Raw genomic sequence first — 12413 nt, 5'->3', positions numbered from 1 at the left:
AATATATGTATATCATTGTACTATCATAAAACACAGTATTTCCACTACTTCAGTATTGATATCTCCCACTATTTCAGTATTGATATCTCCCACTATTTCAGTATTGATATCTCCCACTATTTCATTATTGATATCTCCCACTATTTCATTATTGATATCTCCCACTATTTCAGTATTGATATCTACCACTATTTCAGTATTGATATCCCCTGAACAACTTTTGTAAGCATTGTCCATTGAGGACGTAGCTACAAAAGCCCACGCTACCAATGTCTTTCTTTCGTTAATCTCAAAGGTGCGGCAAGATCTCTCTAGATGCGATCGACCATTCCAATAATCAATACATCAGTTTCAGGAATGAAAGAAGCAACCAATAACCTTGCGATCATCATCACTCGTGCCTTCAGCTACAATTTGAAACCAAGGCATGACCTCACAGAATCCAAATTGAATGTGAAGCCGAAGGCTTTCATGGCCGGCATCCATAGTTTTTTGTGGGTTTTGGGGGCTTTGTGGCCATGTTCCAGAAAAGTTTCTTCCTGACGTTTTACCAGCATCTGTGGCTATGGGCATCTTCAGTTTAGCAAGTAGTAAAAAAGATGCTATAAGTCTTTGCTTATAGTTCCCTATTAGTTTGTGTGTCCTTCAAGTTGTTTCTGACTTGTGACAAACCCTATTACAGGGTTTTCTTGGCACGTTCCTTCAGAAAAGGTTTGCCATTGCCAACCTCTAAGGCTGAGAGAGTGTGACTTGCTCAAGGTCACCCAGTGGTATTCATGGCTGGGCTGGAATTTGAACCCTGGTGTCCAGTCATAGTCCAACGCTCAAGCCACTACACCACGCTGGCTCCTAGTCCTCTATCTAGCAACCTAAATTTGGCTGCCACAACTTAATGTCCACATTTGCCATGTTTCTGGTGCTGGTATGCCTAACCACTGACTCAACTCCAGCACTTCCTAAGCCAAGCCTGGACATGCACAGCCCTGGGGCTGCAAAGAAATCCACAAGGCTATTCTGCAGCATCTGACCCAAGACCTACTTCAACGGCATCAATTGTATAGCCTTAGTTGGCATTTAATGAAATAGACTTTAGTCCATAACAATTAACATCATAAATTTTATTGAAATGCTATCACACATGAAGGCAGCCATTTCCCCAAGCATTTAGAGATATTTAAACACTGATTTAGGGTAAACTCAAATAAAAGACAATGTCAAATACTTTTTAAAATGTTTATTGATCATTAAATAGATGGAATGACGGAATGATAGTGCAAAGAAAGGTGTGCAACCGAGGGCATTATTCCACTTCCTATGCCAGCTTTCACAGTTTAGTATTTTTAAAACCATAAATAAACTAAAAAATACAGTGTCAGTAGAAAGATGTAGCTATTTCCTATATACAGAAAGTTATAATTTTACCAAGTAAACTTTTCAGTGTTTTTAGACAGTTATCTCTGAAGAGTGGGATCAACCCAAGAGCTTTTCCAGTAATTATGCTACTATCAATTCAGAGCGCAGCAAAGACCCAGATTAGACACACTAGGAAACCAAGGTTTCTCATCTGAGCATTTGCATGGGTTTATATGCTCACCCCTGCGCCCCATCCCTTTATGTACAAAGGAGAAATGTAAACCTTCCTTTTACTGTTAGGAAAAGGAGCCACTTTCAGTTATATTAAAACATAAAGAATTAGTTAGAAACTGGAAATTAAACTGCAATAAGCCGCTTCCTCCTATCATGCAAGAGATGAAGAAATGGAGTGCATACATGCTCAGACCATGCTGCAGCACATTCTCATGGTTCCCCACTGTACTTGAATTTGGCCATTTCTCACAGATTAGGAAGAAAAGTGATTCAGAGCACAGCAAAGACCCAGATTAGACACACTAGGAAACCAAGGTTCCTCATCTGAAATTAAACTGTAATAAGCCGCTTCCTCCTATCATGCAAGAGATGAAGAAATGGAGTGCTACAAAGATCAAGTATCTTCTGTTGGAAGGACAAAAGTACCTGCCTTCATTACTAACCCTTTTGAATGCCACCTTGGTTTTTACCTGTTTCATAGTGTTCACAGCTGGGAAAAAGAGCAACTCACCACCAATTACAGGTTCATTAGGTAGCAAGAAGTTGGGAAACATTACTAAATGATTCACTGCCGTCACAAAAATGCAATAAGAGATGCCCTGTTAGAAGACACTAGGTGCAAATATCTGCAGGCTAGACTAGTCATCACTAAATACGTTCTTGATTTCAAACCCAGATCGCCTCAACATTTTTCACTATGTATGCCATTTTAAAAATGGAGGTGACAAAGTTCTCTTTTGCCAAGTTAAAAGTGAAAACCCCGAATATAGAAAACTTCTAGTTATCTCTGTGTGCTATGAGAGGTTAGACTTCCTCTGAGCCCAATGTGCCCCATGCCTGCACTGTATGATATAGACCAGGAACTGCTATTTGAAAGAAATGTGGCATCCCACTGCTCAAGAGCACACACCTAAGCAGCTCTTTGGGTCATAGTAAGAGATTTGTGAGAGACTGAGAATTGTTCAACTGATGAGATTTTGCCCTTCGTGGAAGTTATTCCTATGCAAGTCATGTATCAAAAGCAGTATATATTAAAAATGTCACATCTGTAGTGCATATGTCAGTTAACAAAATAATCTAGGTTACCACACTCATTAACACTTGTACATTCAATAGTATATTACCCCCCCACACACAAGATGAAGTTCAGTTACATAAAATAACTTTACATTAACAGATAAATACTGTCTTTGTGATTTACTAAGTCTACGGACTAGTTATCTTCATATTAGTTTCTATATATTATAATTACTAGAGGAAAATCAGATTTGTGTTCTGTCTCATCAGAATCAATTCATTCCACAGGCTCATCTACACATTTTTCCCTGATGCGGAAAAAGGGACAGTAACTCTGCAACTGATTCAATTCCATGAAAGCATTTCATGTTACTGTGTACCGGATGATAAATCCCAAGATTATAACAACCACAGCCAGACCAAGAACCAGGATGCAGATCTTCTTACGAGATTTTTTCTATTAAGAGGAAACAAAAACAGGGAGGGAAAGCTATTTATACAGTATTAAAAATGTGGCAAGGGAGCCAGCCAGAGCTTGGAAAATCACTTTTTAAAAAATGTACTGATAATAGAAACTGCTTCTAAACTTTCAAGAAACAATAATTAATTGCTTTTTAAAGTAACTGACTTTCTAGCAACTTTTAATTACTAAAACACCAAACATATCTGAATGTTACAAGCTATGGTACAAAGGTTTTTCCATCCTGTCATTGCCTCAATACCTACAACATACTAAAAGATAGCATCATGAGGTACCACACAAGCCAGTAATTCAGTTTCAATAGTATGCAAGAGGATGACTTACTAACTTGCAATATAATCTATATATACCTAATTACAAGTAACTCATTATTTGTAGCCAGTTAACTTCCAAACTCTGAACACCAAACCAAAGGGAACAAGGATATGAGATTTTAAGGCAACATTTGCATTTCTCCATAAAGTGCATTTAGTATCAGTGCAAAATAGTTAAATGTACAAAAGAGGAGGTAATTCTTTTTGCTATTGGTACCTACTTAGAGATAAAGGTAAATATACATATGCAAAGTGGGGCTTCTTCTTCCTCCTTTCTTCTATGTGCAATTCCCAAATTGCATTAAAAGATTTTTTTTTCATTCTCCAGTTACTGAGGGGCAAGGTAGGAAGCTTGCAGGGCTTTCCTAGTAGTGGCACTCTCAATTACCCAATACTCTTCCTAAAGAGGTTCACTTGGGACCCACGCTTGTTATTTTTGGGTGCTGTTGTTCTTGTGTGCCTTGAAGATGTCTGCAACTTGTGGTGATCCTAAGTTGAAATTATTACAGGGTTTACTTGGTAAGATTTGTTCAGAAGGGCTTTGTCTTTCTCGTCCTCTGAGGCTGCGAGAGTATGACTTGCCTAAGGTTACCCAGTGGGTTACCATAGATGAGTGGGGATTCAAATCCTGCTCTCCAGAGTCATAGTTCAACAATACTCAACCACTACACCACACTGGTGCTCTCATTATTTTTGCAACCAAGGAACTATCAGCTCTTTACAGCCTTTTGGGGCAGAGGGGAGAGACTATTTTCCATCAGTCTGATTCTAAAAGTATCACTAGAGATTAAGGCAACCAGGAGAAACACATATATGATAACTCATTCCTTGTGTTTTAGACAAACTATATATTAAACAAGTGTCTCTGCTATATTTTCTATAGTCAGTCAGCATGAGTGACTGATTCAATTCTTGTCTAAGCCTTAGGGTTCCCCTTTCCATTCCTGGATTGAATAAACACAGGGTTGCAGAACTGTTACCTGATAATAAGAAGCTCTTTGTAACTGTTCACTGGCATTTTCAACATGGACTTCTGCATTTTCCACATTTGCTTCTATGCTATCTAGAAGGAAGACAAGTACATACTCAATCATAATACAGTATAACACAATGATTATAGGTAACAACTAAAAACCATTATCCCTATACTTCTACTAGCATTAACAACAATAAACTTTCCTCTTAGAGTGAAATAAATTAAATTATTGGAATTGTGGGAGGAGAAGGAGGCGAGCGCAGGGTCCCTCTTCCCTCTCTTGGCTATAGGAATGATGGTCTGGAGGCGAGCACCAAGGCTTTTAAGTCCTTGCCTTGGTTTCCCTCAGCATCCTCCAACTGGCCCAAGTTGGGATTGTGGAAAGAGGAGGAGGAGAGCGCAGGGTCCCTCTTCCCTCTCTCGGCTTGAGGAGATACCTCCAGATACCAGTCCTGTTTCTGTCCTAAGAAAAGGAGCTGGAGTCCCCAGAGGTACTGCCAACAGGCACCTCAAGAACTTATTATGACAGATCTCTAAGTCATGCAAATTATTATGATTAATCTCTCATATCTCAGTGCCATATTGCATCTGAGCAGCTACCTTCCCTAAGAACAAGTTTAATGCTGGAATTACTAACCTGCTGCCTTTATAATAGAAAAATTTCAGTATGGCATTGGCTGACTGCTGTGCTGTTATTTTGAAGCAGTGTGTTCCAACATGCTGTTGGTGATCTGTAAGTCAGAATTCCTGAAGAGACCAGGCTTATCCTTCTGTCTAAATGTTGTTACTCAGAAAAAGAATAAGCCATACAGCACAATTTGTTTTCAAGAATATCACATCAGTCCATCTAGCTGCTAAATGTGTTTTCATCACTGGTTTTTATCAGTAGTTCATATACAACTATGGAATATAAATTGAATTATATACTGGACAACACTACAAGTCAAGTAATAAATCCAAACCATATATGGATATTCTCCCTGGCACAGCGAGGACTCAGTGTCCAATCCTTAACTTAATGCCTTAAATCTTGGCATCTCAGACTTTAATTGGCTGATTATAAACTAGAAAAAGGGCAAAGGGAAGAATGAAGAAATTGAGCAGTACCTTTGTGACTGTTTTATTTCAGCAGGGGCTTTCACTGATATCAATCCAGTTCTTCAGAGGGACTGTGCAGTTCAATTAGGTGTATTTGAAGAAATATCCATGAAACATATACTTGAAAGCTCATGCTGAAACAAAACAGTTAAGAAGGTGCTGCTGAATTCCTTCATTCGTTCCTTTCCATTTTACACTCAGATTTACATGGTTGTCTCTTCAAAAAGATACTAATCGTATTGGTATATAATCTTACTAGTTATATTTTATGGTGATCTGTCCATATCTGTATCTTATTCTCTGAATTTTTCCTGCTTTCTGTTTCTAACTTCAGGTATCTTACCAATAGCTCAGATAGCAACCCATCTCCCACCTCTCACCCCCAGTTTGGGATTTTAAATGAACTTGCCAATCCACTTGGACAACCAAAAACATTGAAATTTTGAAGTATCCAGTATGATGTCTTGGGGAGCTATGGCTGCTACAGACAGAAACAGGGACATTTTTAAAAAAAAGTATTATTATAGATGTTCAGAATAAGTGAAGTGTAGACGAAATGCCTCATCTTAGGCCAAGTAAATGCAGGTATCTACTTACCAATAATGTCTCCTTGATCATGGATCATCAGAGCCAAATCTTTAAATATCTGATTCACATCCAGGATATCTGCCTACAAGAATGTTGCAAACATTTATTGAATTTTCTATAATCCCCATATATTTAATAACTTATGACGAAAAATTATGCAAAATGAATAATTCTCTAATGTGCCTTAGCTCTAAAGAACCAATAGGTAGAATTATGATTATGCAATAGATTTTCTCTGCTCATTTTCCTCTAACAGCTATTTGAACTCCTGACAAAATGTATTTTTTTTACTTTATGACTTATAATAATCAATGAAAAATACAACAAACTGCCACTTAATAAAGCCATAAATCAGAAGTTAGTCAGATATAACATTTATCTAAGTAACATGGTTATATAGCCACTGTTAAGAACATAATGCAAAATGTCTTGTGAAATCATAGGAAATGAAAGCATTCGACTTCACTCATGGGAAATGATTTTGGACCAAGTAAGAACTATTTGACAGGGAAACGGAGAGCTGTGAAATCTCCTATCTCTCAGGAAGATTCCAGATGGTGATGCTGGGAGACAGCTGCTCTTCTAAGAGAGCTAAAAGCTGGCGTCCCCCAGGCGCCATCCTGTCTCCCATGCTATTTAACGTTTACATGCAGCCGCTGGGTGAGATCAACTGGAGACATGGGGCGGGGTGTTATCAGTACGCTGATAACACCCAGATATGTTTCTCTATGTCTCGGGCTGCTTCAGTAACTAAGGAAGGCATATCTCCTCTGAATGAATGTCTTAAATTGGTAATGGACTGGATGAGGGAAAAGCTGACTCAAGTTGAATCCTAGTAAGACAGAGGTACTCGCCATAGGAAACCTGAATCTGGGTTTGGAGATATGTCAACAGGTCCTGGATGGGGGTCACACTTCCCCTAAAGGTCTGTGTTCACAGCTTGAGGGTGCTCCTGGATTCGTCGCTCTAGCTGTCATCACAGATAGCTGCGATGGCCAGGAGTCTTTGTTATCAGCTTCTGTTGATATGCCAGCTGAGACTCTACCTGGAGCCAGGGAACCTAGAAATGGTAGCACCCTTTGGGTTTGGCTGGTCAGCCAATTACAAATCTATGTAACAGTTGTCTTGTCTAGCCCTCATTTTACAAGCTTGCTTGCAAAAATGTCATGGGGAACCTTGTCAAAGGCCTTACTGAAGATAACCTTACAGAAGATAATTTAAAATCTTAACTCACTTACCTCTAATTGCCTAATGGCAGTTTCTCTCTCTTTAATTAGTTCAAGGTCTTGTTCTGTTATTGCCACATCTTCTTCTTGAGACTGCATCTGGTTCCATTCTTCATTGCTGCAGGAAGAATGTGAAATAACAATGTGTCCCTTGCAATTACTGCAGCTGCAGCCTTCATAAGGGGAATGTCCTCCAGGTGTCTGTGACTTCAGCTCACATCATACCCTACTCAGCGTGACCGTTGGCCATGCTGGCTAGATGTGAAGAAAACTGTAGGGCATTCAGTCAGGGAAGGCTAACTTACTTTTGGTTGACCTGAATGTAGGTCAATTTGATTTTTAAAAAAGTCATCCAAATATTGTCATACATTTGTTAGAATGTAAATGTGTTTACAGAGCCATCTCAGAAGCACAGAATCTTGAAGTACAGATATATTATGATGATCTAGAAGTGGCTATGAATGCTTTTCACTATACTGATGTAGTGTTCACACAGTGAATGTAGTGTGTTTGAAGCAAGGAAACTACCACAAACAGCTCTGTATTAATCGGTATGAAACAGTACATTTTAAGATACATTGCTAGATACTTTGACTAAGCTCAAGGATGGGTTTGTTCTCTGTCAGCTTTCCCCATCCTGATGTCTTCCAGATATTTTGGTCTATTTTACTCATACCACAAACCACCATTTACTCTCAACCCAGAACTGAATCCAGCTTGGATTCCAAGTTCTAGTTTGCCTAGATAGCATAGTTTCAGAATACCATAACTTGCTTGAATCAAAAATCACAAGGTCAGCTTTTACAAACTGGAAGTAGGTGAGTGGATCTGCATGCATGAAAAAAGGCCACAGAAGCCCAGGGTACATCTCAAACATATATATAATGGCTTGGCTACACCTTCAGAATTCACCCACTCTTGTTCTAAATCAAACGTTAGAGAAGTATATGTAATAGGAATGAGCTAGGATCTATACAAGTCTTCCTTCTTAAATACGTTAAGATTTTCGCATTTGAAGGGACAGAGGTGAGGCAACAGACATTACCTGTTAAATGACACCAACTGCTCTTCCCTGCTCCTCTCATCTGCCTGTAAAATAATTATTTGATTCTAAGTAAGACAACAAAGCAGGGTTTGCATTACAATAGGCTGGGAGAATGTGATGTAACCATAAGAGCATTTAGCACAAACACTATACAGTAGCTTGCACATTCTACTGATTTTAATGGACATGACATCAAAAGGTAAAATACTGGAAGACTTTGTGATGTCTTATGTTCAAAACAAATTCAGTCTGTTTTATTTAACTCAGTAAAGCTGCCTTTGAGCCCAATCTTCTAAGGCCAATAAACAAAACAATACAGTACAATATGTGTATGTGTATGGAAAACCTTAAGTTGAACAGAATTATTGAAACTGGAAAATTTGAAGAGATCACCAAGATGAAGTCTCTGCTTCAAGACATAAACCTTTGCTCCTTCATTCTGTGGAAAGAACATTATCCTGAATACTATGTGACAAAAAGGGGGTAGAACAAGGGAAATAAACCATGTTCACTGCCCATATGGAATAATAATACTGTATGTATGATGATGATTTTTCTTCTTGATCGCAGTTCAGGTTACATGATTGCAGTTTGAATGCAAAACCTATTGCTCTTATATTGTCCAATTCAACTTGTACAATACTGGAATGGATGCTGGAGTTTTGGCAGGGTCAACATGTGAAAGGAGGAAGGGAGGGTCACTTTTCAAAAAGTTGTAAGACAACCCGCTTCAAACAATCTATCACTTCCAAATGAGAATCCAATTAGATATCTGAACCACTTCATACAAATGAGATTATCTCACGTGCCTTATCCTGTTTTTCCCCCAACAGGATACACATACATTTAACTGTCAATAACAGATCTTACCATATTCTCCTGTGGCCAGGCCTATGCAATCCATGTGCAGTCTGTATGCAACCCGGGCTTACCCCGCAGTTTTTCAAGGACAGAATTTTCTGCATACACCCAGCCATGGGAGAATGCGGTAACATCCACTATTGACAGTTAAATGGGAATGTATCCTGTCAGGAAAACGATGGGATAAGGTGTGTGTGATAATCTCTATAATCTGTTTCACCATTGTGACTGCTGAAGAATGGAGAGAATCATTACACCCTTCACAGAATTTGCAAAACGTAGGATCAGCTAGAGTCAAGAATGGTCAGATTAACAAGATATACTAGTCGTATTTTTAACAAAGCTTCAAAAGCCCACCCTTTAGTAATGGTTTCGCCAACAACTTACAGAGAATCGGGATCCAGCTCTTGCTCGGGCAATAGTTTCCTTCTCTTTTTCTGACACTCTTCTCTGCACTGCTTGGAAGTTATTTAGGGCTGTAGAAAAGTCATTCATTAAGCGTTCTTTCTGAAGCTTCTGCTGACGCTAGAAAACAGAAGTATGCCTGTCACTTATTCTATCAACAGTAAGAAAGAGAATTCAGCAACTTCACAAATTTCTCCTTACATTATTTTTAGCCCATACAGATTACATTAGTAATTAACTCAAGAGATCACATTACACCAGGTTCCTAGGATCTCATTTATTTAGTGGTATTAAACAGTTTCTTCTCGTTCAAAAACATATCCAGGGTAGCTTTGATTGAGAGTTCCTGCATGGCAGGAGGTGGACTGGATGGCCATTGTGGTCTCTTCCAATTCTGTGATTCTATACATACAACTATACATTCAATGTAGTACATACATCAATTCTTCACTCACTACATACAGTAGATGGAAAGGAGAGATTAACACACACACACCTCTTCTACAGTGGCACAATTTTTCCATTTTGGGGGTGGTGGAAATGTTTGTGGGGAAATCGCTTTTGCTCTCAAGGCCTTGATTGCAAAACTTGTCAGGATTCCCACCCTTGTTCTAATTCGACTTCACACACTTGTTACTTTCACATGCTGCCCTCTAGTTCTGATCAAATGGAATGCCCATGCTCTCAAATATCTTAAAGTACTTTGACCACTACTGTTAGGAAGGCTATTTTCTTTCTGATCCACCAAAGCTACAGGACTTCACAAACCTGTTCCGATGTAGATAAGGGGAGTGGCAGGGAGCCTAATTCCTTCAGATATTCGTTGGTCTCTTTGGCAAGCCGGTTTGCTGTGTGCTGCAACTGTTGCCTATGAAAAGAAATGCATATTGATAGCACTGCACCCCAAAATTCCAGACGACCTCTCCCAGCAGTTTCATTTATATGTTGAATAACACAGGTGACAAAGCAGATCCCTGAAGGACCCACATAGAGGGTTGAGCAGGAGCACCACCTTCTGGGTTTGCCCTGCCAGGAATGAATGGAGCTACTGTAAAACAATACCTCCAAGTCCCATCTGAGTGCTGGCCTAGAAGGATACCATGATCAGTGGTATTGAAAGCCGCTGAGAGGTCCAGCAGAACTAACAGGGACACACTCCCCCTGACCAGTTCCCTATGTAGGTCATCCACAAAGGCTCTCTCTGTTCCATAGTTAGGTCTGAAACCAGACTGAAATGGATATAGATCAGTGATGGTGAACCTTTTGCAGACCCAGTGCCCAAACTACAACCCAAATTCCACCTATTTATTGCAAAGTGCCACGTCCCTCTGGCTTTCTAGTAATGAATTCTGGCAAACTCTATGCTGGGGCGACAGCATGAGTGCCCACAGGGAAAGCTCTGAGTGCCACCTCTGGTGCCATAGGTTCGCCACCACTGATCTAGATAATCCACTTCATTCGGAAACCCCTGGAGTTGGGAAGCTACCACATGTTTCAATACCTTGCCCAAAAATAGTATGTTGGACATTGGCTAATAATAATAATAATAATAATAATATATTTCTAGCCTGCCCTATCACAGAGAATCTGGGGGATTCAGGGATTGCTTTTTTCAACCAAGTTCTCACAACTGCCTCCTTTAGGCAAGGCACTGCCTTGTTGCATGGAGGCACCGACAACCACTTTGACCCACTCAGCTAGTCCCCCTCCGGCCAGGAAGGACAAGGGTCTAAGACATATGTGGTGGCTCTCATCTCTCCAAGGATCCTGCCCACATCACCAGGTATGCATGCACCACCATTAGGGACAATGGGACGGGGCTACCCTCAGATGCTCAAATCCATGGATGGGAATCTAGTTTGGGTGGGTGGAGTGTAAATCCCATCAACAAATAAATAAGACACTTACTAGTTTCCTTGATATTATCAAGCAGCCTATCCAATGTGTTATTGACTATGTACAAGATACTCTATCTAGGTCTACACATGGAGGAGAATGATGTGTGAACATCCTGAGCTGGTAAGCAGGGACTGTCACATTTTAGACTGCATGTGGAAGATCACCTTTATGGATATTCTCTATGTAATTTTCCACCATGAAACAGAGAACTAGCACAACAGGAAGAGGCTGGGCTATAGCCCCACTGCCACAGATATAGCATGGTCAATGCTGTTTCACTTCTGTACCAAATTTTGGTGGTCTGTTCCATCAACCCCAGATCTCAATGGCAAAAAAGGCAACGTTTAATTCAGCATTTTGCTTTGTCACTATAATGTTCAGCGTAAGGTCGTTCGGATCATACTTACAGGTCTTCCTGCAGTTTGCTGGAGTCCTGTTTGGTTCCCAGCTGACTCATCAAGTTCTTTATCTGAGAAGCTACAGAGGCAAAAAAGGTAACCTATGATCATTCCGCCATCAACGTTCTCCATTAAGCAGGCGCTGCTAAGGAAATATCACTCAACTCATAGCCTGATCCAAACTATGGGACTTGACTGACCGCCCAGAAGTACCTGATAATTTGGTCCAAGACGAACTCCGCGTTTTGTTATCTATGATCACAGCCAACCCAATTGACATTTGCTAAGTATTGGAAGTCTAGTACTGTTCCAGCAATAGAGGAATGGAGTTCGAAATGGAATGAACTGGCCACTTTTGATACGATTTCAACGTCCAAAAACGATAGAATGATACAACAATGCGATGAAAAGACAGAAAGGGGTATCAAAACTATGGGAAGATACAAGATGATTGCATCAAAACTAAGAAATGGGAGTTAAGGTTTATGTTTGTTACAGTTTTCCAAAGCTTTAACTTG

The 12413-nt window shown here is 39.8% G+C and overlaps 1 protein-coding gene across 1 annotated transcript in view; it reads right to left on the bottom strand.

Moving 5' to 3' along the window:
• Positions 1-1219: 1219 nt before the first annotated feature.
• The window catches only part of STX12 (syntaxin 12), an 11736-nt gene continuing 542 nt past the window's right edge, over positions 1220-12413 (bottom strand). The window contains exons 2-9 of the mRNA XM_042440818.1: positions 11905-11974; positions 10367-10466; positions 9581-9718; positions 8333-8376; positions 7300-7405; positions 6071-6143; positions 4380-4462; positions 1220-3061 (exon numbers count right to left, since the gene is read on the bottom strand). Of these exons, the coding sequence (XP_042296752.1) occupies positions 2969-3061; positions 4380-4462; positions 6071-6143; positions 7300-7405; positions 8333-8376; positions 9581-9718; positions 10367-10466; positions 11905-11974 (707 nt within the window). The 3' untranslated portion in view covers positions 1220-2968. The remainder of the gene's footprint in view (positions 3062-4379; positions 4463-6070; positions 6144-7299; positions 7406-8332; positions 8377-9580; positions 9719-10366; positions 10467-11904; positions 11975-12413) is intronic.

Source organism: Sceloporus undulatus, chromosome 9 (genome assembly GCF_019175285.1).
Source record: "Sceloporus undulatus isolate JIND9_A2432 ecotype Alabama chromosome 9, SceUnd_v1.1, whole genome shotgun sequence".
Lineage (NCBI taxonomy): Eukaryota > Metazoa > Chordata > Lepidosauria > Squamata > Phrynosomatidae > Sceloporus > Sceloporus undulatus.
This window is presented reverse-complemented; position numbering and strand designations above follow the sequence as displayed.